The 27,877-nt window shown below is 36.5% G+C and overlaps 1 protein-coding gene across 6 annotated transcripts; it reads right to left on the bottom strand.

Annotated features, from left to right (window-relative positions):
• Window positions 1-6,134: 6,134 nt before the first annotated feature.
• Window positions 6,135-27,669, bottom strand: LOC132622447 (BTB/POZ and TAZ domain-containing protein 4-like). 6 transcript variants are annotated; one of them, XM_060337053.1, is made up of 6 exons: window positions 27,053-27,666; window positions 26,449-26,693; window positions 26,099-26,244; window positions 24,808-25,117; window positions 23,811-24,124; window positions 6,135-6,461 (listed from the first exon to the last, which is right to left on the bottom strand). In XM_060337053.1, the coding sequence occupies exons 2-6, from the start codon at window positions 26,674-26,676 to the stop codon at window positions 6,446-6,448; spliced, it is 1,014 nt and encodes a 337-aa protein (XP_060193036.1). In that variant the 5' UTR covers window positions 26,677-26,693; window positions 27,053-27,666; the 3' UTR covers window positions 6,135-6,445. The 6 variants fall into 6 exon arrangements, with proteins under 6 accessions (XP_060193036.1, XP_060193035.1, XP_060193034.1 ...); XM_060337052.1 differs by lacking the exon at window positions 6,135-6,461 and adding an exon at window positions 12,897-13,459 and having other exon boundaries at window positions 27,053-27,665; XM_060337051.1 differs by lacking the exon at window positions 6,135-6,461 and adding an exon at window positions 13,867-18,547.
• Window positions 27,670-27,877: the final 208 nt, after the last annotated feature.

Raw genomic sequence — 27,877 nt, 5'->3', positions numbered from 1 at the left:
AATGGTGAATAAGGGAAAAATCACGCTAACGACCAAACGAATCGTTACACAAGACTTGCAGGGAAGTCGGTTGTCTAACTTATTAGTCGACTTACATAATTCAAAAAGGGTTACAATCCCTACCCCTTTGCGTTTCAATTGGTATCAGAGCAGGTCTCACATAAAGTCGCCTAACAGCACGTGAGAAAAGATCAAATGTCCGGATATCATATTCCTGGTGCAATACTACAAGAGGGCATTCTCCAACAAAACCACCATATTTCAATGGTCAACACTGCAACCACTGGAAGGGCAGATGTTGACACCCAATTTTGTCCCTCCTTTATTTAATTTTATTCACTCGGGCGTCTAAATTTATTGACGAGCTAAATACTTTATTTTCACTACTATTATTTTCGCTACTTTTATTTCTGACATTACAAGTATCACTTTACTACAAATTTTAGATGATTCGTCATCATTTTATTTTTTCGGGTTTGGACTTGTTAAATTAATTACAAGACAACACTTTGCTAAATGTTTATTATTTATTGTCTTTACATAATATATATTATACCAGTTATTAAATTAGAATCCCAAAAATAATTAAATAGCGGAGGAAGGATCAACAATTTTCAGCCAAATTAATGGCCCAAAATACCAATACAATATTATTTTCATACCCAAATAAACAAACCCACATTTTATACCCAGCCCAAATTTTCAACCCACATTTTAGCCCAATTTATGGCCCATAACGTCCAGCCCATATTTCATTTGACCCGGCCCAGTATCTTTTTAACCTAAATTTGCCCCCTTTCTTTTCTTTTCCTCTTCCTCTTCCTCTTTCTCTCTTTCACCCTAATCCCTCTTTCTTCATCGCCGCTCTTCCACTGTTCCCTCCTTCTCCTCCCTCCGCTTCTTTCTCTCCTTCTCATGGCACCGCCGCACACCCCTAACCATTCCCGCTCTCGTTTTCTCCGCCTTCTCTCGTCTCTCTCTTCCTCCTTGTTCCCGCTTCTTTGTCATCTTCTCCATCTCTCTTCCACCCCACACCCACGTTCTCTCCACTCACCTCTCTCCCACGTTTTCTTTCTGATCGCCTCACGTTCCCTCCACATTACCTCACACCCTCTCCACTTCTTCTCTCTCACACGTTCTTCACCTGCTCCTCACCATACCTCTGTCCCCCCACACCTCACGCTCTTTCCACTTCTCTTTGTCTCCCACTCCTATCTCTCATACGCTCCTCTCTCTCTTTTCTTAAAACCAAATGAAACCCTATAAATCTGGGGGGATCTTTTCAGTTTTAGAAAGAGAAAAGAATCCTAACATCGAGGGGATCCGGGTGGAATCATTTTAGGACACGAGTATTTTTGTTACAAACACCATTGATAGCAATCTTTACTTTCTACTTCCTAGCATTTTCATTCAATTCACCAAAAGTGAATACAAAACTTTAGTTCACAAAAATCCGCAATACTTTCGTTCGAACTCGTTTGGCTCAAGGTTCGGGTCTATTCATAACGAGAGAGTAGATTCGAGGCCGTCGACACCCACTTCACTGCGACCACAAGAGGTAAATTTCCTATCTGTTTATTGTTTTATTGGATTTCTAGTTATGCTTTGCTAAGTTCAGTATCAGTTTAAGCTTAATGTGTTTAATTATATTTATCAAGTTGATTTGATTGGGTTTGAACTGAGTAATTAGTTAAGTGGTAATTTTGTTTAGTCGACGATGTTTGTTAAGTTATTTGCTGGCTATGTTAGTTAAATGATGTTTATGTGTTGATGTTCTGATTTATGGTAGTCAAGGGTTGTGTTCATTGGGTCTGAATATTGTTGTTATACTGCCAGCTTTAAACCTCTTGTGTATGACTTGATCTCGGTTGTTTATCTCATATGACTTTGTATGTTGACACCATGAGTAACATATAAACTGACGTGTATCCCCTGAAACATTGTCTGTGTTTGTCTAATGCATAATTTTGGTAATCTGTCTAGGTATCTTGATCCCTTTGGGTTTAGTTCTGGGTTTCTCAAATATGTGTGTGGTCTGATACATATTCATACTTAGAACAATTGGTGATTACTTTTCTCTATGTTTGTCCATGTCTACATAGTGGTTAGTTAAATCTGTTGTTTGGTTGCCCATGGATGTGTTGTGAATGTTCTATCAACATATCAATCACAGTTTACAACACAAGCATGTTTTAGATTAGTGTTAAGATCACATATGTTCTAAAGGGTTGTGAGATGAAAGTAGCTTGGATCAACATGATGTCCTATAAGAGACCTATTGTATGGCTACTAGATTGATAAAGTCCAACCAATCGCATAGATGTGAAAGTATTGTAAACCTTCATATAGGGATCAGATTTGAATATTTGCCTATTTGTCTTTTCAAACAAATGAATGACAGAACTTGACTTGGGGGCATGTCTTTTGCTTGTGTGGTATTATGAACTGTATCTCGGACTGCTATTCTGTTTGCCTTTCTACTATTCTGTTTGATCCAGCCCTTTCAACAATTGATGGTTGGTTCAGACTACGTATGCTTGTCATTTGCAAACATCTTAACAAAAAAAACTAAATTTTGCACTCATTCGTTGATATACTTAAGATCTAATTTGCTGCAGAGTCATTATAGTACCATAGGTCATTCTTTTGGTGTTGTCTTCTTAAATCTTGCTATGACCTATCATTCATTCACCTCCTGACCATTCTGATGAGTTGTGGCTGAATCAGTCACAATTATACTTGCCTTGTTTGGCCCTTATCTCTAAGAATATTTTCCTATACCCTTAGTTGTTCCCTCTATGTCTCTAGTGCATGGAAACACTCCACCTAGCTCTATATCAATATTCTGAATTGATTTGCCTTTGTTGGTCCTCAGCAACCTGCTCTCTGTCCTTTTTTTTTTTTTTAATTTGAGTCATTATTGTTGAATGAATCAATCCGATATTAGCCTGGCATTTATGGTCTTATAAACTGCTGAAACCTTCTTTAAATTCATCTTTCGAGATTTAAAAGACTGAGTATCATCCTGTCCACTTTTCCTCGAATCATTTTCCTGATGTATGTTTTCCTATACAGCTACATATGTTAATTGTGATAAGTACCATTGGCTGAAAACACTGCCCTTTTAGTTTAACTTGACTGCTGCAAATTTGCAGCAAATGTTTGCTATATTTGGCTGGATTGATTCTCTATTTTGGTGCCTATTTTGAGGAGATATTACTGTTGTTGCTTACTCTACTGTTTTACTATGACATTGGGCTGCTGTGTTCTATCTGTGATTCAATGCTTGTTTTCTTTTTATACGTTCATGATAAATGAGAAACTGATTGTAAAAATAGAACTAAAAGGTGTTGATATTTTAATTCTGGCCTTGTAAGCCACTGGTAGTGATGATATTTTTCTATAGATCTTAGTGTTATGCCTTGTCAATATGAAGAACATGAACTGAAAATCGACCTGAGTACTATGATATCCCTCTTGAACTTAATAGGTGTCCTGTATGTCTCAAATCTGCCATGTTTAGACTCGGGTGTGTATTATGTTTGACATTTGAAGAACATGTTACGTCCAAGTCATTCTTGATAATCAGTTTTCCCCTTTAGCACACTGAGATTCATTATTTATTTTTCATAAAAAAATGCTTAGTTTGGACTTCCAGCATGTTTGTTTTGCCTTTCCAGTGTTTTGTTATCTAGCTTTTTGCTAATTTTCCCGAATGAATACTAATTCTTTTCGTTCGTTTTAATGCATGACTATCGAGTACGAGTCCAAGGGACTCGTCATCTTCCGCATCCGGTGTTGGGCTAAAGGCCCAACGTAACATTCCTCGAGTCAGCCCCCCATATAGTAGCAGCCAATTCGCAGCCAAACAACGGAATAAAAATCTGGGCCGAAGCCCAATAGGCGTGACAACAGCAGCAACAAATAAAAATTGTTACTGGGCCGAAGCCCAGCTGCAAACGGATCACAGCAATCCAAATGGGCCAAGCCCATTTATATTATATCTATCCCTCTATTTTCCATTTCTGTGTGCATTTATCATGTATTGTATGACTAACATTTATGCTCGTTAATTAAGATAAACTTTAGTAATATTAAGGGTTTTAGTTTAGTTATGGGTAGTTAATTCCGCAAAATTACATTTACTTCTATTTATGTTCTAAACTACTTATATAGTATCTATAAACATTTATTTGAGTAATTGATTTTCAAAATAGCATGATTACATCTTTTGGCTAAGGGAATCATAATTTACTATTTTAGAAGTTTAAAACGTCACAAATCTTACACTAATGCTAGCTTATTCTAAGAAATAAAAAGCAAATTAGTTTCAACGGATAGCCTTTTCACTTTAGTTCCTTTCCAAACATTTGAAATACATGTTCGTTTAAAACAACCTTTGCACAATATACATTAAACTATTGGTCTTTCTACGAAACTTTTTTTTTAAATCCATTTAACATTAATTTCACAATAACTCTTTTAATTTGTGAGTTGACAAACTCATTTTTCTCCAAATACATATAAACATTACACATCTCGTTTTCTTTTAGTTTATTTGTAATTAAACTCTTTTTATGCAACTATTACTTTTCCACAAGTATTATTTTAAACAATACATTTATACTCTCGTTTAAAATTTTAACAACATTTATAAGTCCTATTTCAAAATAGGATTAAAAGTACTCTTTTATACAAATTATTATTATTTTTACAAGTTCTATTTTAAATAGCATGCTTACGTATTTATCTATAACTTTAGCCATACTTACAAAATTACTTTCCTTTTTCTATAATACTATATTTACATTTAGCCTAATTAATTTTAAGTCCGGTCGGTTAACCATTGTTAATGGGTCTTAAAGGATGCCTAATACCTTCCCTTTAGACTAATTGAACCCTTACCTAGAATCTTAAGTTTCGCAGATCTTAAACAGAGTTAACTTTAAACATAACTTTAATGAACTTAGGTGTCCTAATTCACCATAAATAATTAGGTGGCGACTCCTTAAAAACAACAAAAACAGAAATCTCCAATATGTCGTACTTCTAACTTTAACTCCCCGGGGGTGTGACAGCAGATTCAAAATCTTTGTCCTTTCAACTGACTACCAACTGTGGCCCGTAATCAAAAAGGGACCAAAGTTAGTTCCAAATGTTGACGCAAAGGACTTAAAAAACAAGATTGATACATAATATTTCAAAGTCACCAAAGAGCAACAAGAGGTAATTGAAACTAATGCTAAAACTATTAGTTTGCTTTATTGTGTAGTTAGCAGTGAAGAGTACATGATAACGTCAAAATTCACTCCTCAAAAAGAAAGTGCACACGGTCGTTGCAATATAATTTACCCAACTATGAGTCGGGGTCGAATCCACAGAGAACAATATAAAGGCGATTTAAACAAGTAAGGAATTATCACTTTCTACGCTAAGCCAACACTTGATAATATTTTGATTTTGAGAAAATTATAACTAATGCGAAAATATAAACTAATCTAGAAAGCAAGTAAATGGATCAATGGCCACAAGGATGGATACAACGGAAATTATGCTTAAGTAACGATCCAATGTATTTCACGATTTTACAACTAAGAGTGAGTTTATGCTAATTAGATAATGATCTCTAAAATCTCATCAAAAGTCTCTCCACCAAATCAATGAATTTCACTCTGAGCTTTCTCAAGCTTTAGAGTGTGATATTAAGCACAATTAATATAATCTCAAGTAACTTTCCTATCTCTAGCTCAAGTTATTAGATGGGTTTTAAAGCCCCAAATTCTTGTTAATTAATCTTTTCCAACCTCAATCTTTCTCTCTCGAGCTCGAATCGAAGTAAATGAGCGGATCTTAGGGTTAGTTAATCCCTTAAGAAACATTAAAGAACAAGATTAATTAAAACAACATTAACTCACTTCATTAGCAATAAAAATCATTGAATACATAAGCAAAACAACAGTTTCATCCAACACTTTAATCATAGAATATTCATAAACAAGATTCAAGTGAAGAAAATAAATACTACACACTTAGATATTCATTACAAAGCAAGGAATCAAAGAAATGGAGAAAAGTTGGAGAAAAGTTTAAGAAAGTTCTCAACCCAATTCTTCAACTCTTCAACCCCAAAGTGTGGAGCAAAACCCTAGCCTCCAAGACTTGTGTTTTTGTTTCAAAGATATGTGTTCAAGTGAGCTTGGTTGAGTTTTGTATGAGTTGGGAAAAAAAACGTGAAATTCCATTTCTGCCCAGTTTTTCTGCCTAGGCACAGTACAGCACAATCGTGCTCAAGCAGCGCAATTGCACAGGTTCAGCGCAATTGTGCTCAAGGTTTACAGCTTCCAATTCCTTCAGCGTTATGGCGCCCAGATAGCGCAATTGCGCTAATTCAGCCATTTTTTCCTAGAAAATTGTTATTTTTCACTTGGATTGATCTCAATTCTCTTTATAACTCAATGTACCTGAAATAATAAAAATACACATCATAAATAGTCTTATATTATCAATGAAGGAGACAAAAACCAAGATAAAGAGACTAGAATAAGTAGTGAAATCACCACTTATCAACACCCTCAACTTAAAGTCTTTGCTTTTTAGCAAATCAAAACCAAAAACTCAATGAAGACCTATCTGTTATATCCTGCATTTTCGAACGTCGAATTATTTGTAAGCTGAGGTGGGGCCCACACGTCAAGATTTTTTTGGGACATGTGACAAATTATATGAATCACATATGTGAAGTTAAACACAACTCAAGAAGGACCCTTGGGCCAAATCAAAGTGGAAGGAATTAATTAACTCTACGCGATCGCCCCAACTCCCCAAACCAAATTTTGCCCAAACCAGGTATAAAATCCCAAATTTCAGTCCGGGTAGCGTATAATTATTGGTGCAGAATCAAATAACAGTGTGTGGTGGCCTAAATTTAGCGTGAAAAAGTGGAGATTAAGCAATATTAAGAGGGGAAAGGTATGGATCTCTTACTATTTGTGCTAATACTAGTTTATTTACGAAGAATACGCGATTAAATAATTGTATACTGAGTTAATTAGTTATGAAAGTTGGAAAACAGCGTGTGGGCTGTTTTATGAGATATTTTGGAGTTGAAAACATTATAATTGATGTTGGTATTGTTGTTGTTGTTGTTGGCTGCTGAATTAAAAATTCGGGCTAGGCATATAAGCAGAGGAGATGCTGCCCAAATTTCTGTAGACAAATAGTGAATTAAAGAATGCTAAAAGTCTTACTATTGACAATTGGTAAATGTGACCATTTGTAGATTTTGAGCGAAACGGGAATTGAATTTGGACAAGCGTAAGACGCAGCTAAGGTATGTAAAGTCTTTCCCTTCATTCTTAGGCATGTTCTGAACATAATAGGCTCGGCCGCGAGCCTTAAATACGACTCCGTTCCTCGGAATTCGATATGGAAATCTGCTCCAATTCCTTCAGTAAGATTGAAACCATGTCCTTATAAAATATCTTTAAAGTGTGCTTTTGTACGAAACCTTCCTAAACGGAGTCGGAATACTTTTGAATGATTATGGATGACCTCATAAGGTCTTTTATCAGTAATTTATGTATCTTGCCTCGAGTTGGTCCGAGGTGGGCCCACGGAGCCCCGATACCCCGTGAATGATCTAAATTGCCTCATTTCCGTCCGTTTTTCACAGGCAACATCTGAACTATCATTTTGAACATAATATGACTGTTTTTATATAAATCTCACAATATGGTTTTGATATCTGAAAATCTAGTTCTGGTTATGATCTGTCGTGCCTCCCCAAGTGACGTGTAGGCGCGTAGTTTGAAAACTATCAGAATACTTTGATTCGATCTGCCAGTTGGCCTATTTCTGTTCCGTTGAATCTGTACGACGATCTGTACGTATGTGGTTTTTCATTAATTAGTTCGTGCATGTGCTATGATTCCTTTCACCGGATCCCGGGCCGGTATGTATATCATGCGGATGGGCCGCCGAGCCCCATATATAAATTCTGAAGTATGATGTGTCCGGTTTCGGGGTACTGTGGTATATTTCCGTCCCCGGTTACCGAGGATATATTATGAAGTATGATGTGTCCGGGCTCGGGGTGCTGTGTTATCTGTCCGCCCCCGGGTACCGTGGTTATGTTATGATGTGTGACGGAGATCGGAGAAGAATTTCTGATATCTGACGTATTGTGGTGCCAATGGCAGGAGTGGCGACCACGTTCCTGTACCCTATGTGTGATTCTGTCTGTCTGTATGATTTATGATTCTGTCTGTCCGTCTGGATTATCTGACCGACGGGTTACGCTTCTGTCTGTTCGTCTGGATTATCTGACCGACGGGTTACGCTTCTGTCTGTCCGTCTGGATTATCTGACCGACGGGTTACGCCTCTGTCTGTCCGTCCGGATTATCTGTCCGACTGGCTATGACTCTGTCTGTCCGTCCGGATTGTCTGTACGACTGGTTATGATTCTGTATGTCCGTATGGATTCCGATTCTGTATGTCCGTATGGATTCCGATTCTGTATATCCGTAGGGATTCTGATTCTGTCTGTCTGGACCATAATTCTGTCCGTCTGTCGGGACTATGACCCTGTCTGTCCGGCTTATGAGCCTGTCTAGTATATTTCTGCGCTTCCGGTCCAGATCATGATTTTGTTTCATATATTTCTGCTTTACATACTCGGTACATTTTTGTACTGACCCCCGGTTCTTCGGGGGCTGCGTTACATGCCCGCAGGTACAGACGTACTCGGTGACACGCCGCCAGTCTAGGGCACAGGTTCTGCTATCTTGAAGAGCTTCTTTTGATTCGGAGCATGTACTTCGGTATATACATCTTCTGGTATCTGTATGTTCTGTATGTATGGAAATTCTGGGTACGGCGGGGCCCTGTCCCGTCATATGATTTTGTATGTATGTTAGAGGCCTGTAGATAGATGTGTGGGTTACGGGTTACATCTGTTCAGGTAGGTACGTACGATTGTATGACGTTATTCGTATGTTAGCCTTATCGGCTTATCTGTAAATTTCTGTATGTTCAAGTATATATATATGTTTGCGCGCGTGCCGTATCTGTATCGGCCTACTTCTGTAACATCTGTTTGAAAAGAAAAAAAAAATATGTATGATACGAAATTCGGTTAAGTAGGTATGTACGGGTACCCAGCTAGGGTACTAGTCGCGGCCCACGGGGTTGGGTCGTGACACTATCAATTCAAGCTCAAGTAGCATCACTATCATTTCAAATCATATTTATCAATTAAGCACAAAACTCATGACTTTGGTTGGTACAAATAATTAGGCTACAAGCATGTGAATCTTTAACCAAATAACTCCCTCATTTCCAAATACAATTTCAAGAATGCAATGGAGTTTTAAAACAATCAAGTAACAACACTCAAGCCTCAATAAGTGACTCACAACCACTAGCTTACTAGATATGCTCACTTGACTCAACTCGGAATTTGTCAACATCACCAATCTTTCATAATCCATATGCCTTTACAAGAAAGAAAGTCTCATCACTATATTCACAACAACAACAAAAACAACACAAGGGACATTTACACAAAGTCACTCACACTCAACAAAGAAATTCTAGTGCTAACAAATATCACACCATAAGCTTGCCCTTATTTTCATTCATCACTAACTCAAGAACAAGTTGGAGATCAAATAGGGACTTTTTAAGCTTGTAATGTAAGCTTAGGAAAGAGTAGGATAAGTATTTGGGATACAAGTGACTACGCCCTCCTTGAACACTACACAATACCTTTTGTCCACTTTCCTCTTCATTTCAAAACATCACTCCTTCCTTTGCATACTAGTCTCCCCAATTATTCCAACTTCGTTTTGTGCAACCATTTTTTTGATTTCTAATATTTTTGTTCTTTTCCGATTCCTTTTTCACATAGATACATTTTTTTTTTGCACAAAAATTTTGCAACCTTTTTGTATTTTTCAAATTTTCTTCATTTATTTTGACTTTTTCACAACACCAATCTTCACCACATCTCAAGCAACACTAACACCCCCAACGCAGGCTTTTGGTCTCAAATTCATAATTTTAATGTTCAAGGAGGGAAAGGTTCAAAAGAGATAATTTTCATCAAAAAGGGTAAAGGCTTATAATGTGGCAATCAAAGAAAGGGTCATAGGCTCAAATAGGGTTACTAGTGATATTATTTATGCAAGGTAGGCTAGAAAGGCTAAAGAGGCTTTTTCAAAATCACAAAGATAGCCCAAGGTCATCTCTCCAACCAACATAGCCAAAATTAGCATTGAAAGACTAACCGGGCAAGTTCTAGATGATAAAAGTAAGCACAAGAATTATTCAATAAACACTCATCACACATGGCATATGAACTAGTCAAGATGGATCAGTTTCACTTCCTAAGCAAGAACAACTAGAGCAATATCTCATAATTCAAAGTAAACCCAACTAGTAGGTAAAGAGTCACCAAATGAGCCAAAAAGTTGTCACAAAGATCATTCTTTCGCATGCACCTTGCTTTTTTTTTTTTTTTAACTTTCCCAAATTTTTTGGAGGGGTATTCGCATTTCAACATTTCACATGCAAAAGACTACCTCTATTAGTTCCAAACAAGCCAAGAGTTTTCACATTTTTCCTCAAATGAGCACCTACACCTAAACTACAACACTAATTAAAGAAGCTAAGAAAGAAAATAAAATAATAAAAGTGACTAATCCACAACTACACCAATTATCACTAAAAAAGCTCGACAAGGGCACATGATCATCATAAATGGTAAAACAAGCCCAACAAGGGCACACAGTATCCATACATAAGATAAAAGTCTGGCAAGGGCACAAACACGCATAAACAAGATATAATGTGTTATCACATGCCACCCCCAACTACAATCATTGCAGTGTCCTCACTGCATATAATATCAAAACAAAAGCATAAATAGTCTGAGGGGCTCCCTGAAATCGTGAAACTGTCGGGGTACTAAAGTGGGCTCGCCCGGCCCTCCCTATCTCCACCAACTGGGGCATCAACAACATCATCCTCATATCCACCATTCTTTTCTTTTCGTTTCTTTTTAAACCTGTGTTATTGCAAAAAAAAAAAAAAAAAATTGTTCAGTGCATTTGCGTTATTGCCTGAAAATTTGTCCAGCGCTATTGGCACTCAAATTGCGCGATTGCGCTAATTACCTGGACCTGGTACCTTTTTTCAGTAGTAAGCTACTGGTTTGGGGCTGCTTGTTCACCCCCGACCGTCTCAAATCTACTTCAAAAATTTTGAAACTTTGTGGATTAGTCAAAAATAATATACTAAGCTATTCTAAAAAAGAAAATTTCAAAAACGACTTAAAACTTTGAAAACGATGGGTTGCCTCCCACCAAGTGCTTAATTTAACGTCGCGCCACGACAGTTGTCAACCTTACCACTTCTCCTTCCACTTGGAGGATATGAATTGTCGCCCAAACTTTGAATCAAGATTACAATGATGCTCGTGGGGCGGTGTAGGGAAGGAAAGAGGCCAACTTTCGGGTATCGCATTTTGCATTTCTCGGCCTTTAAGCGAGACATGTCATTTTGTCTTCTTGGCATGACAAACTCCAAAATAAAAACGCTTTCTTCTTCATTTTCAAAATTCTCCATAGGCTTGGTTAGTTCAACTTTCATATCACCAACCAAGCACAATGTTGAAAAATGGTTGGAATGTGGTCCAATGCGCTTCAATTTGAATTCGCTCCATTTTTGACATCCTCATCCAGAAATGAACTAGAGTCTTCCAAAACCATTTCATAAACTATTTTATGCAACTCTAGTATAATTTCTTTAATCTCGGCATCTTGCATTGTTTTTGGGTTGGTTGGTTAGCAATTCACCATTAGCTCTTGAAAATCAAGCATGACCTCTTCGTCAATTGAAACCATCTCAAAATTACATTCCATGGCCCTTTGATATTGAGCATCACATGCCTCAATCTTTGATTGGGCCTCCAATTTCCGGATAGCAATTTCAAGTAGCTCCACTTATTGACTTTGCTCAACATGCATTTTTAGAAATTCTTCCATCATCTGTGAAATGCCTTCACGGTGATCCCTATAGACTTAAAGTTGTTGAGCTTGATTCATTAGCCAATCTTGGCTCAATATTTCCACTTTGTCAAGTTTTTCTTCATTGTGAGAGTCATCCAAAGCTCATAAAAATTCTCCCATGGTGAAATCCATGTTTTGGATAGTTTCATCATCTCCATATTGAACTTCTTCCCACCATTTTGCCACTACTTGTCCAGATTTTTTATTCCTTCCCATTATGCTATTTATTATTTCCTCAATTTCTTCTTTTGAGAATTGGAGATTTCTTCTTCAAGATTTTGCACTTCTTTTTCAAGTTGAACCACTTCTTCAATTCCACAACTCTCATCATGGTCACAAGAATTCTCAGGCTCATCTTTTAAATTTGGAATCTCTTCTTGAACCAATTCATTTTGAGGAGTCGACACTTCCTTGACAATTGAGGAATTGGCATCCTCAAATGAATCATTCATTCTTTCATAGCTTCTCCATTTTCTAAAATGGATTGTTGGATGAGTTTTCGCTCTTCCTCCATTTTAGCTTCCCGATATAAGTATGTTTGGAGCATTGTCATGATGCCTTCAAATCCGGCACTTTGTCCTTCACTTTCCATGTCATTGTCCCTATCAAACTCAAAAGCACAGCTAGCATTTTCGTTAGAACAACTTGGGGGAAGGGGAGCAAAATAATTGGGACAATCACCCCAATGTCCACCTTGACCACCACATATATCGAAGTATACCCATCATAGAATGCTTAATAAAAGTTACTTGAGATATTAGGGTAAGCTAATCCCTTAAGAAACATTAAAGAACAAGATTAATTAAAACAACATTAACTCACTTCATTAGTAATAAAAATCATTGAATACATAAGCAAAACAAGAGTTTCATCCAACACTTTAATCATAGAATATTCATAAACAAGATTTAAGTGAAGAAAATGAATACTACACACTTAGATATTCATTACAAAGTAAGGAATCAAAGAAATAGAGAAAAGTTTAAGCAAGTTCTCAACCCAATTCTTCAAATCTTCAACCCCAAAGTGTGGAGCAAAACCCTAGCCTCCAAGGCTTGTGTTTTTGTGCCAAAGATATATTTTCAAGTGAGCTTGGTGGAGTTTTGTATGAGTTGGGAACAAAAAGTGTGAAATTCCATTTCTACCCAGTTTTCCGCCTAGGCACAGTACAGCGCAATCGCGCTCAAGCAGAGCAATTGCGCTCAAGGAACCCCAACAACTCAGAGCAATCGCGCAGGTTCAGCGCAATTGCGCTCAAGGTTTACAACTTCCAATTCCTTCAGCGCTATTGCGCCCAGATAGCTCAATTGCGCTAATTCAGCCATTTTTTCCAGAAAATTGTTATTTTTCACTTAGTTTGATCCCAATTCTCTTTATAACTCAATGTACCTGAAATAATAGCAATACACATCATAAATAGTCTCATATTATCAATAAAGGATACAAAAACCAAGATAAAGAGACTAGAATAAGTGGTGAAATCACCGCTTATCAGTACGGAAAGATCTCAACTTGTGAGACAACTAAAGAAACGTGGGACAAACTGGAGGTCACCTATGAAGTCATGTCAGAAGTCAGGAGATCAAGAATTGATGCTCTTCAAATTGAATATGAATTGTTCATGATGAAGGAAGATGAAGATATTGAATTAATGTTCACTCGATTCAGGAAGCTCGTAAGAAGTTTTCCCAAAGCATGGAAAACAAAAGCCATTGTTCTAGAAAGTGGAAAACTGGATGACATGACCAATTTTGAACTCAGGGGAAATCTAATGGCCTTTGAAACTAATCATATTGTTTTTTTTTGGTAAATAAATGATTTTATTTAAACCAAAGTGATAGTTACAAAACCAAACAGGCTTGATCTCCTGTTTCTCAAAATCAAAAGGAACTGGACTCAACTTTGCAAAAGGATCCTAACTACATCACTACTATCATAAACCAAAGTAAAAAACCAGTTGACAAACATGAGCAAATACATCAAACGAATACTAAAGGATATAAAACCAGTAGCCTAGGACCATATTACTATATCATCACAATAGCAGCAGATGTAAGCATTAAGGGAAGGAGAAAGCCTCTTGGAGCAGTTTTATAGAGGTAATATCAGCTTTACAGAACATCAAAAGATCATCAGCAAAACAAATATGCATCACTCCTAACTTCTTGCATCTATGGTCGAATTTGAATTGAGGATTAGTGGTCAGTACATTTAGTTCCCTGTGTAAGTACTCCATAGCTATCACAAGGGTTACCCTGTCTAACTCCCCTCTTCCCCTGGAAAGGTTTGGTGAGACCCCCATTTAAAACTAGGGAATAGGATACAGAAGAGACACATTCCATATCCCATTGAATGAATCTGTAAGGAAACCCAAGGTCAGCCAACATACTCCTCAAAAACACCACTCAATTGAGTCATAGGCCTTCCTTAGGTCCACTTTCATTACACATCTAGGGGATAGACCCTTCCTTGTATACCATTTCAGGATTTCATGACTAAATAGAATGTTGTCAATAATACTCCTGCCCTCAATAAAAACAATCTGAGAAGGGCTAACAATAGTACTAATGACACCTTTAATTCTATTAGTTAAGACCTTTGTAATAATCTTGTAGATGATGGTGCAACATGCTATTGGTCTAAAGTCTTTAACCACTGTTAGAGCAATTATCTTTGGCACTAGTGTAACAGCAATGCAGCTAAATAATTTAAGGAGCTTACCAGAGTAGAAAAATTCCTTTACAGCATTGAGTACATCTTGCTTGACTATTTCCCAATGTTGAGAGAAGAACTTAATGGGAAAACCATCTACCCCAGGGGCTTTATCATAAGGCATTCCTTTTATAGCATTAATAATCTCCTGATCAGTAACTGTTTGGATAAGGTTTTGCTTCTAGTCATAAGATAGACGGGGGCCCTTTTTAATCACCTCAGCATCAGGGCAAGGCAGCTCAGTATCTGCAGACCCCATGAGTTTAGTGAAGAAGTTGATAAACTCATTTTCAAATAGTAAAGGATCAGTGATCTTCATTCCAGCCTCATCATATACAGAGTTTATATTGTTCCTGCTTGCTCTAATCTTACACTGGGCATGAAAGAATTTGGAGTTTGCATCCACACAAGAGATCCAGCAAGCTCTTGATTTCTGTCTGAGGGCCAGTTCTTCAACCTTGATCTACTTATTAATTTCCATAATCGCCTGCTTTTCCTTCTCTATAAGTATTTGGTCCATAGGGTGAATTGACAATTGGGCCTGTGTAATGTCCAGGTGCTGCCTGGCTTGGAGTAATTTGTGAGCATATGAAGCCATGTAATAATTTAGATCTCTAAGTTGTTCTTTGAGATGTTTAAGCTTCTGGTTCAACTAGAACATTCTTGTGCCATAAAGTTGCTTAGCCCAAACAGTTTTTAAAATCCCCTCAAATTTCGGATGTTGCATCACAGTTTTGAATAACTTTAATGGTTTAGGATGGATATTCACTTGAGTTTTATATTGAATAAGCACCGGGGTATGATCAGAGACCCCTGGGTTAAGGAAATCTGCCTCAACATGTCCATACTTTTGAAGCCAATGTAAGTTCCCAAAAGCCCAATCAATTATTGAATATACTCTATCATCCTGTTGTTGCTTATTACAAAAAGTAAATTGACACCCCTTTGATTTTAAGGAAGTTAGTTGAAGAGCATCCACCCAATCCCTAAAGTCCTGTGTTTCAGCTGGTGTTACTATGGAGCCAATTCTGTCCTCTAAGGACAAAACAAAATTAAAATCACCTGTCAATAGCCAGGCCCCTTAAACAGTAGGTATCAGCTTCTCAACTCATCCCATAAGCACATTGTCCAATGGGCATCATTCTTAGCGTAGACTATTGTTAGATCAGTAGCAAAACATGTGGTTAGGTTCTCAACATGACAGTGGATGAACTACTCATGTACCATAAGGACCTGTAGTTGTATATGACTTTTCCATAGCAACCATACTCTAACATTTAGGGCCATGGGGTAGTTTCATCTGAAATTCCAACCCTGTGCTACTTTATTCAAAATACCTAAGGACTTATGTTCCTTTACTCGTGTTTCTAAACATCCAAGGATTTCTACTTTATTCTTTTGCAGAAAGAGTTTCAACTCCTTCTGTTTTAGGGGCTGGAAACTAATCATATTAAAAGATACTCAAATGAAGAAAAGAAAAAGACTGTTCCATTCAAGGCTACCACAGAGAAAAGTAACAAAGATGATGATAGCAATGAAGCTCTGGCCATGATCAACGGAGGAGTCAAAAACATCCTGAGAAAAAAAGGCAGAACCCTCAAAATGGATGCAAAAACAGCGATGAGCAAAAGAATAACGATAGATGCTATCAATATGGAAAACCAGAACACATTAAGGAAGAATATCCAGAACTTAAGAAGAAGAATTACATAAGGAAACACACTACCAGATCCTATGGAGCTTTAAGTGATAAAGATGAGTCAGAAGCAGAACCAGAGAATGTAGCCAACATGTGTTTTATGGCTATTGGAGACAACAGTGAGGTAAGAACTCCCACCTATCCAAAATGTGTTGAAATTCAAGCATCTATTGATTTGGTCTCTGATGACCTTAAAAATATGATTGATGAATACAATAAGTTGGCTAAAGAAAAGAAGAACTGGCAGATCTTCTAGAAGCAAGTCAAATTGAAGTAGACTTGCTTGAAGAGGAATTGGGTGAAATCAGAATGCAATTAAATAGCATTAAGAAATCACCTAGTCACAGTTCTGTCAAATCAAATAGATCTTATTTGAGGAATAATAATAACTTAAATTTTGGAAGGAACCAGTCGACTATTGACCTGTTCTCAACTGAATTTTACTCTGCATCAAATGATTTTCCTAAAACAATTTCATGTTACTCTTGTAGTAAATTAGGTCACAAATCCTTCGATTGCAACTACAAGAATATCAGACCAGGAAAATGGGTCTGGAGGCCTAAAAATACTAATCCAGGGCAAGACACTATGAATCTGCAAGGACCCAAGAACACTTGGGTATCTAAAGGAAACTGATTTCTCTGTCTTGCGGGAACAACCCAAGAAGACCTTTAAAAAGTATATGTGGGTCATTGATAGTGGGTGTTCCAGACACATGACAGGTAAACGGAATAATTTTAAAACTGTGAAAAAGATAGATGGAGGACAAATCAGATTCGGTGATAATGCTAAAAGAGATGTTGTTGGCATTGGATGCATCACTTCCTCATGTGACTTAGTGGAAGTATACCTAGTAAATTGAATCAAATCAAATCTTCTGAGTATCAGTCAACTTTACGATGTTGGATTCAAAGTACTATTCGATGATATAAAGTGCACACTGAGTCATGCATCAAGAAATACCATCATCTTCAGTGAAAGAGTAGAAAATATTTATGTTCTCAGTAATATTGATTTGCATCCATGGCTTTGGCATAGAAAAATAGGTCATGCTAGCATGCATATTCTTAAAAAAACCTCTAAGCATGATTTGGTCCTAAGACTCCCCAAACTAAATTTTTCAAAAGATCATATTTGTGATGCATGCTAGTTAGGAAAGCAAACTCGAACTCTTTCAAACCTAAGGATATTGTTAGCACCACCAAACTCCTTCAACTACTGCATATGGACTTGTTTGGACCTACTAGAACTGCTAGCATAGATGGCAAGAAATATGCATTGTAGATGATTATTCTAGATTTACTTGGGTTTTTTTTCTAACTCACAAAGATGAAGCTTTCACTCAATTTGAGATCTTTTGTAGAAGAGTACAACGAGAGAAAGGATACTTTATCTCAACCATTCACAGTGATCATGGAAAAGAATTTGAAAATAGGTCATTTGAAGAATTATGTGCTCAACAAGGCTACACACAAACCTTCTCTTCACCTCGATCTCCTCAAAAAATGGAGTCATTGAAAGAAAGAATCGATCACTTCAAGACACTACCCGAACAATGCTGCTTGAACGAGGATTGCCCAATCGCTTCTAGGCCGAAGCTGTGGGTATTGCCCGATCGCTTCTACGCCGAAGCTGTGAGTATTACCTGTCTCATACTAAATCAATGCCTATTAAGGCCAATTCAGAAGAAGACTCCTTACGAACTTTGGAAAGGTAAACAACCAAACATAAGCGACTTTTTTCCCTTTGGATGCAAGTGCTTCATCCATAACAATAGAAGTAGTCTACTGAAGTATCACAAACAGATATCACACAAAGTAAGGAGATCGAATAACAATCAACTCAAGAAATGATTGAAGACAAAACTGCTTCCGAGCCACAACAAATAAATAGTCCACGAGAATGGAGAAGTGAAGCCAGTTTTCCAAACGAATTCATTCTTGGGGATCCAAAAGCAAAGATGCAAACCAGATCCTCTCACAGGCAGATGACAGCATTCGCTTTGATATCACAACTGGAACCCAAGAATGTTGATGAAGCATTAAATGATGACTCCTGGATCAAAGCTATACAAGAAGAATTCAATCAGTTTGAAAGAAATTAGGTATGGAAATTGGTTCCCAAACCCAAAAATGCCTTTGTAATAGGGACAAAATGGGTCTTTCGGAACAAACTTAATGAATTTGGGAAAGTTGTTAGACACAAGGCTCGACTTGTAGCTCAAGGCTGCTCCCAGCAAGAAGGTATTAACTACGATGAGACATTTGCTCCAGTAGCAAGGTTAGAATCTATTCGCATTTTATTAGCACGTGCATTCTATAAACGATTTAAACTATTTCAGATGGATGTAAAAAGTACTTTCTTAAATGGTTTTATTAAAGAAGAAACAGCCTTCGGGTTTTGAAAATTCCTCATGCCCTGATCACCTTTTCAAATTAACAAAGGCTTTGTACGGACTCAAACAGGCTACCAAAGCCTGGTATGAGTGACTCAGTTCCTTTATATTAGAAAATAATTTTAGACGAGGAAAATTTACACCACTCTGTTCATTCAGAAATCATCAAATTGCATTTTAATTGCTCAAATACATGTTGATGATATCATTATTGGAAGCTTTGACCCTCTTTTGCGTAAGAATTTTGCTGATTTCATGAAAGGAGAGTTTGAAATGAGTATGATGGGAGAGCTAACATTCTTTTTAGGACTGCAAATAAGACAGTCGACTAATGGCATGTTTGTGAGCCAAACAAAGTACACAAAAGAGCTCATAAAAAAGTTTGGATTGGAAAAGGCTGAAGCTTTCGGAACACCTATGAGTCCCTCAAAGTGTCTCGGGACAGATGCTCCGGGAAAGGATGTCGATGAGAAAACCTATCGTGCAATGATAGGATCACTACTTTACCTCACTGCCAATCGACCAGATATCATGTTCAGTGTATGCAAGTGTGCTAGGTTCCAGTAGGCTCCTAAGGAATCACACCTTACTGCAGTAAAACGAATGATTCGATATCTTATTGGCACTTAAGATCTTGGAATATGGTATCCATACTCTAATAATTTTGCCTTATTTGGATATTCAGATACTGATTTTGCAAGAGATAAAACAGACTGAAAAAGCACCAGTGGTACTTATCAAATTTTAGGAGAATCTCTCATCTCTTGGCATAGCAAAAAGAAAACGTATGTTGCCCTATCAACTACTGAGAATACTTAGCCTTGGGTAGTTGTGAAACTCAACTACTATGGATGATGCATCAATTAATTGATTTTGAATTATCTTATGACTCTGTGCCTATTTTATGTGATAACACTGGTGCAATTAACTTGTCTAAATATATTGTGCATCACTCTAGGGAAAAACATATAGATATTAAGCATCATTTTATTCATGATCATGTTGAAAATGGTAATTTTGCATTAGAATTTGTGGATTCTGAAAAATAACTTGCTGATATTTTTACAAAATCCTTACTTGAAGAAATATTTTGTTCTCTTAGGAATAGTCTTGGAATCACTACTTTTCAAGATAGTTAAAGTTTTTTTTTCTGTGAATTTGTTTTATTTACTTACCTTTTTAGTTTACCTTTATTTAAGTCTAGTTTATTTTATTTACTTATCACGTCTTTCAAAGTACAATATTAAAATGATATTAATGTACTCTCCACTTCCACTCCCTATCATCATTATGTTGTTTCCCCATAAAACCCTGACCCTTAACATCAGTCACTTCAACTCCTCTCCCAACGCAACTATCCATCTTCCCACCCCTTCCATATAACACCTCTTTTCCTCAATTGAACCCCTCACTATCTCTCTTCAACCAAACTCACCTCTAAAAAAAAACCCTTAAGATCACTCTTCTCCGCCATGGTTAGGGTCAAAGGTGAAAGCTCCGGGTGCAGGCGAACTAGTAAGAGACTACAAAGTCTAACAGGGACTGAAGACCCAGTGACTCTCTCAGAATCCTCAGATGACGAGATCATCGGAACCTACTCTGAAAAGAAGAGAAGTGTACCTCATCCCTCAAAAGAAATTGTACTCAAGAAATCAAAAACAGAGGCTTGTGATGCGTTTGGAACCGAAGACATGCAACTATTTTTGGGGTATACTTAAAGGGCCAGGTACAATCTATTCAAGAAATACCGCATTGCTACAGGTAGAATTATAAGCCTTGAACAACTCAAAGATCACCATTGCAATGTAAGTTCCTTTCTCAAAGCCCAAAAATTGCCCCTTGTATTTGCACTCTGTGAACCAGACGTCTTTGAAGAACCTGTCCGAATGTTCTACGCTAATCTTAGGGTTTCTAAAGACAATGGTGAGCTTGAAACTCTTGTGGTGGGTACAAGAATTGTGGTCAACGATTTTTTGTTTGAAAAGGTCTTTGGTGTGAAATTTTCTAGAAAAGTTGAGTTTATGAAGAATGTGTGGCCTGAAAACTTCAAAGTCTCTCTTGAGGAAGCAAGAGCTTTTGTGTCTGAACCTAACTCTGACTTGTCTGATTTAGGACTTACATTGCTGCTACAACCCTGTTGTCTCTGGTCGGGTCTTTGAGTTCAATCACCAAAGAGATGTTTATGTGTTATATTGCCTGCTCAAGAAATACAAAATCAACTTGGCAAACTGGTTTAAGGAGTACATGCTTGAAAGCGCTCTGGACACATCATCCTTGGCGAGTTTTCCTTACGAATGATCATCTCCCGCATATTGAAAGACCTGATCATTGATCTATTGATTTTTGACCAATAAAGGTCACCACAACATATGATCAGCGTGCCTTTGCCAGTATGAACTTTGCGTTTATGGATGATGAGTAGACAAAGAACGAAGCAACTAAGGTGAAGATTGAGCCCAAAAGCGCCCCAGACTAGCCTTCTACCCCAGATATTCGCCATGAAGTTGCAGAGCTGAAGCAAAATCTTGCCGCAGTGGAAGGTAACCTGCAGAAGATTCAAAAGACTTTGGATAAGGTGTCGAGCTCCTCAAAGAAAGTGGGTACCAATGTTAAAAAACTGCGGGTCAACATGGAGGGACTACGTCAAAACTGTCAACCGGCTGATATTAAGAGCCGACTCTCTGAACAGGGGAAGCACAACTTCAAACACTGAACTTGTTGTGGCTGTTCAAAACTCCTAATCTACTCTCTCCCAAAACATCAAGACCTCTTACAACTTCTTTTCTGATAAGGTTATCAACACTCTCAAATACCTCTGGAAAAGGGGGAGCTAATTTTGTGTTTACCTGATTGTTTGGACATCTGTTTTTAAGACTTTTGCTTTTGGTTGTGCTGTTTTGTTAAGACTATGAGGATTGTTTGTGTCCTCACAAACTATGTGGTCGTGCTTAGTTATTAGGATGTTTCTGTGCTTGTGTGCCCTGATAATTCTATGCTATCTATTTGCATATGTGTGTTTTCCTTTCTGATGATGTCAAAGGGGGAGAAAGCACAACCACCGTCTCAGGGGGAGCATAAATACAATAGCTCAGAGGGAGCATGATACTCTTCAGGGAAGTAAAATGCCATACTCCTTTTTGGTTGTCATCATCAAAAAGGGGAGATTGTTAGCCTTGATTATTCACATGTGTTAATGTTTTAATGATGTCATTAGTACTTTGTAGGAACCAAAAAAGGAAGAGGATGGCAGATACATCCATATGGAAAGAAGGAAGATATCCTGTGAAGAATCCTTAATCACAGAGACAGATAAGGAAAACCTAGCTAGCAAATCTCCAAGACGTGAAGGAACAACCGTATAGGAAAATATTAAGAATATCAATCAGGAACAACCAAATAGAAATCAAGTAAGCAGGCTGCAGACAGCTAGCATAAGAACTGCCAAGAGATGATGGAAGTCAACCAATCAATTAGTGAAGATCTCAAGATTTGAACCATCGAAGGAAAGAAGATATCGAGTAAGATACAAGATTAATCAGTGGATCAATTCAAATCCCTGATTAAGGAAAAACTCCCTTGGGTTATCTTAGAGCGTGCCAATCAGGATCAATCGAATAGAAATATTGATTCATTGCCTTCTATCGAGACTTGAAGCAGCCAACTATAAAAGAAGACCTCACGAGACGAAGAAAACCACAACTTCACTTGAGCAAAATATCTGTTTACTCTTCATCTTGTAAAAAGCACTATATTCTGGTAAAGTCTTGTAGTGTTAGAAAGAAAAAAAAAAAAAAAAAAAAAAAGAGGATAGATATAGAAAAAGAAAAGATAGGATAGATAGTTATACAGGTAGAGGTTGCCACTAGAGGACAATTGGAAACTGTCCAAATTGGAATGACGGTTCAAGTTGAACCATCTCTATAATCAAGTTACCATACGGCTCTAAGGAAACCCTTGTAACCCAAGGGGACTGGATTAGGCACCACACCGGTAATCCGAACCAATATAAAAATATTTGTGTTCATTAATTTCTGCATTACATTACTTATCTTTGTTTGTCTACTAACGAAGTTTCGAAGACTTGTAGGGAAGTCGATTGTCTAACTTAGTAGTCGACTTACATAATTCAAAAAGGGTTACAATTCACACACCCCCGCCCCCCCTCCCTCCCTCCCTCCCTCCTTGTGTTTCAAATACATTGCCTGAAGCTCGGACTAAGAATGTTGACTGACAAGATGGTCAGTCTTTGATACCTAATGAGAAGAATGGGGCTCCCGAAATGCTCTTGGATCTCACTATATTTCTCACCAATATTCTCCATTTTATTTCATCCTTCTTGTTCTGTCTCCTCCTCCTCAGCTTAAAACTTCTGTTCAAATGTCAAACTTTTACTAAATTAATGTACACATAAATACACTGGCATATATAATAATAATAATGCTTAAAATGAGGAAGTTATCAATCTCCGCTATGTGCTTAGTATGACAAAAGTAATCTTTTAGAAAAATATTTTTTATGAGAGTTATTTTCATGACGTTTGTTACCTAGGAAATGGTTTTCTTCAAGAAAAGAGCAAATTAGCTTTCCTTAATTATATTAAGAACAAAACTTTGTTTCCTTATAACTATTTTTTTTTTAACTTCATATTATTTGCTTCAGCAAACTCCACTTTTGTGGGATCATACTGGATATGTTGTTGTTGTATATTATTTGCTTCAACTAAAACTTATACATTAATATTAATCTTTAGTAATCAACTTGTTTTGTCAGAACACACTTTAATTTAATTTGTTAATATTACTATTAATACTTAATATAATTGTTTTAAAAGAATATCTTTCACTTGCCAACCAAACACAACAAAAAAAAAATCTCAGAAAAATTATTATAGCTAGTACTCCATATATAGCAGGCAAAAGACAAGTCCAACAAACCTGCATAAAGGAACTCTACAAACATCCGAATTAGCACAAAGGCGAGAATGTAGTTCCAACACTTGCCACATTCTCTTGCAGTGTTTGCAGCCCCCACCAACTCTCATTTCACATCCTGCAAAGTGACGAATGAGCAATTCTAGCCCTTTGCATGCTGAATATTTGCATGGTGCTTGATCCTTTTTCAAGATTTTATCATATGGACCAATGGTTTGACAACCATCTTTGCATATGTGAACCAAAGCTTCCATTGCCTCGTATAGTTGCATGTACACTTTTCTCTCATTGATTTTTCTTACCCTTTCCTTATCCCTCTGCAAGCAAATTATGAATGATTAAAACTATAAAACACTGACTATATTAAAAAAATTGGTTTTTATTAGATCATCACCTAAAACATAACTACAACTAACTATGTATTAAAAATGAAATTAATAACCTAAAAAAAAAGTGATTTTTACACTGTATAGCCGTCCACCAAAATAATAGGCGGTAATGTATCTTTTTTGTATATTAATGTATATATAAACATGATATACATATTTTATGCACAACTAGTGTATATTTTTCATATAAATGACTAACGGCTGCAATTATTTTTAGTGAGCGACCATATATATAACTTTCTTCAAAACACATGTTACTTGCTAAAACGTTGAAGCTATTTACTTTGACAGTGCAAACAAATTTTACACTATGATGCAATTTGACATGCTATAGTAGGTAATTATTCTTTTTTCTAGTCTACCATATCTGACTTGACGAGGAGAATTATATGTTATTATAAGTCGACTTAATATGATGATCTAAGAAATTGATATAATGTGAGTGCACAAAACTTAACAATTTCTTGCTAGAACATGTTAAAAAAACATTAATAGTATGAATATTTTTATATGCTATTAGTGTAAACAAGTTAAATCTAATTAGAAAAGATGAGAGAAAAAAATATATCAAAAGGATTTTCAGTTTTAACATCATTTACGATTCTACTTACAATATCCTCATCAATTACAGATTTCAAAATCTGTTTTTCAAGCACTGGGTGACTCTTTTTCATAGCATCCCATCCATCTGTGCTAGAAATAGCCTTGAAATGTTTGAGCATAAAGCGGTGACAGAAGAGGCTAAGCCGAGGGGCATCACATAAAAGTGCAAGCTGAAATATGTCAACCACATTATCCCTAGTTATCAATCCTTTGTCCAGTAGCTGACACTCACATTTTCGCTTTAGATGGGGGATTGCATATGCATGTGAGAGCACCAATACAGTCAATGCATGCTCCTGCATTTTATCTTCTTCAAAGCTGCAAAGTGAAGAATTAATTAAAATCAATAGCTAGTCCTTGTGATTCATGTTGCAAATGTACTGCTCCCTTCATCTTATTTTATGTGATGGTGTTAATTTAACTTCGTATGAAGTTTAAGAAAAAAGAAAAATATTTGAAATTTGTGATAAAATATGTCATAAACATTTGTGTGATTATAAATCATCTCGGTCGTTTGGTTTGTAGACTAGATTATCCCAGGATTATAGTCTTGGAATTATAATCCTTTGGCTAATTTATCCAACCTGGGAGATGGGATAAAATAATCTCAAGTTCTATGGGATATTCCAAATACCAATCTTATCCCGCGTACCAAACGACCCCTAAGGATAAAATTAAGTTAATTTTAAAGTATAATTATTTATAAATGTGAAAAGATGTCTTTCTTTTTTAAACAGAGTAAACAAAAATGTCACGTAAAATGGGACGGAGCGAGTACCATTGTAGGAAGAATTTAAGTTATACATATTGACAGCCTAAAATTTTTTTGCACTATCAGTGAATGATAGCACGTTAGTTACTACTTTTTTTACCAAATTTCCAATTACTTAATGTTTATTATAGGAATTTACATGTAGTTACAGTTATAAATAACTTGATTGTGTAAATATATTTTATATCGTTGGTGCATAAAATTTGAACTCTAAGATAAATAATAACAGTAATATGTTTGATATTATCATCTGTTGTGGGTTTCGTCTCATTTTATAAAATTGAATTTCTAAATCTTCAAGAGAATGTAACTAGATCAACTTGATTGAACATATATTTTTTTAATGGGCCTGATTCATGAATTTTCAATCATCAATATACACTGGAGCTACAGGAAGGCTCTGTTAAGATATAATTAATTTTAATTAATAATTTTGTGAATCCCATTGGAAGAATAGTTTAAGGATCTGGAAGCCAGAAGTACAAGGAAGGAGCAGACAAAGGATACTGAAGGAGAATAAATTTTACCAGGAAGAATACAAGAATCTAACGAAAATTTGAACACCTTCAGGTGGAACCCCACGTATAGAGATTGATCTCCTATGACCGCTACTACTATGAGCTCTTGACTGTTTCAAGTTCAACATACTTTTGAATACTGAAGAAGCCATACCCTGAAATTAAAAAAAAAAAATCAATGCATAGTCCTTCTTGAGATTAAGTTGCATACAGAGAGACCATATAAAATTTAGTTAACCAACTACAAATAAGGATCTATCCTAACAATGAATTGGAATTGCACAGTGTAAACTTAAATTTAACACTTTTATTAGAACAACTGCTATTGAATCTCAAATTGTGTGTATGTAAGAATTTACCAGAATACTAGCATGTGCATAGATGATGCCACCATTATCTGTATAGATTGAGACATCGGCTCTGTAACCTTCATCAAAGAGGCTATCCCATGTATTCTTCGTAGCGGTAGAAAAGGAGCAATGTGGTGATTTCCTGCTCTTATATAAGTAAGTTGTCAAAGCTACTGGCAATGGAGGTGGATTTGGCAATGTTCTCTCCGGATGAAACCCCTCATTCATCCTATCCATCTGCTGAACTTTTACTTCTGCTACATTATGAGAAGACACTATTATCGTTAATGGTGAGTCGTTTAACGATAAGTGTTTAGGAAAAGAAGATTGCATAATGATGACTTTATGGTCATGCTACTTCTGTATGTGACCTGGCCTGATAAGATTAGAGCGCTCAAAGTAAGCCAAGTATAGTACACCATCATAAGATTTTAGTTTTATTACGTTAGCATTCGATATTGGAGTAATGATTAATAAAGACAGTAGGATGGATTTTTTTTTCGTAGTTAGATGTGAAATTCTTGAGTGAAAGACGAACAACAATGAAAGCGGTTGGCAAAGATGTTTTCCTTAATCAAGAAAAATAATGAAGTATAAATTGCAGTGGTATTACCTTGTTGTGTACCAAGCTAAACAACAAAGATGAATTGAACTGGTTTCCAGTTTCTTGGTTCACTCCCCCTCTATGATTTACACTTGAGCTACACCAGGATTTTTCTAGTGGTAGGTTATGTACAAGACATTAAATGTGCATTGCAGCTGTCAAATGCCAGCTTCTTGTTCTAACTATTAGAACCAGAATTTGAAGAGAGCCCCAATTATTGTTGTGTTGATTATTTCAAAGGCAAAGGGAAAAGATCCAATTTGATTTGTAGAACCAGTTGAGACTAAAAGTTAGATGAAGAGTTCAATGATTTGTATCTGTGTCAGACAATGTTTAGCTTACTCTGTCAAGTATGATAAACGTGCGGTGTTTAAAGGCATCAGGGGTCAATTTTTCCTTTGTACTTTTCTGTAATTTGATTTTTTTCTCATAAAAATCCAATATGGTTGTTGCACGCATTTCATGCCCTCTCAGCTCTCACTATTACATACCTACCAAGACATTGCTCATTCCCAATTAAGAATCACAATTAGGCTTGATAATCAGCCGGTTAGATCAATAACTGCCTCTACTAGTCTACTTTTCAATTCTCGTCTTTTAATCTCACTTTTTTATAGTTAAACTATTTAAGAAATCATAATTCCAATGAATCAGTCAATATCATTTCTTAATCGTACTTATTACAAATCATAATTCCAATGAATCAGTTAATATCATTTCTTAATCGTACTTGAAGGTCATACATGCTATAGAAGGTCATACTTACTAAAATCTTATCCCAAACTATGAGTGAAATTAACACTTTACTAGAATTGTTCCAAATAATGTGTTGGT

The sequence above is a fragment of the Lycium barbarum genome, chromosome 12, assembly GCF_019175385.1.
Source record: "Lycium barbarum isolate Lr01 chromosome 12, ASM1917538v2, whole genome shotgun sequence".
Lineage (NCBI taxonomy): Eukaryota > Viridiplantae > Streptophyta > Magnoliopsida > Solanales > Solanaceae > Lycium > Lycium barbarum.
The sequence above is the reverse complement of the archived record's forward strand: the minus strand, read 5'-3'. Positions and strand labels throughout refer to the sequence as shown.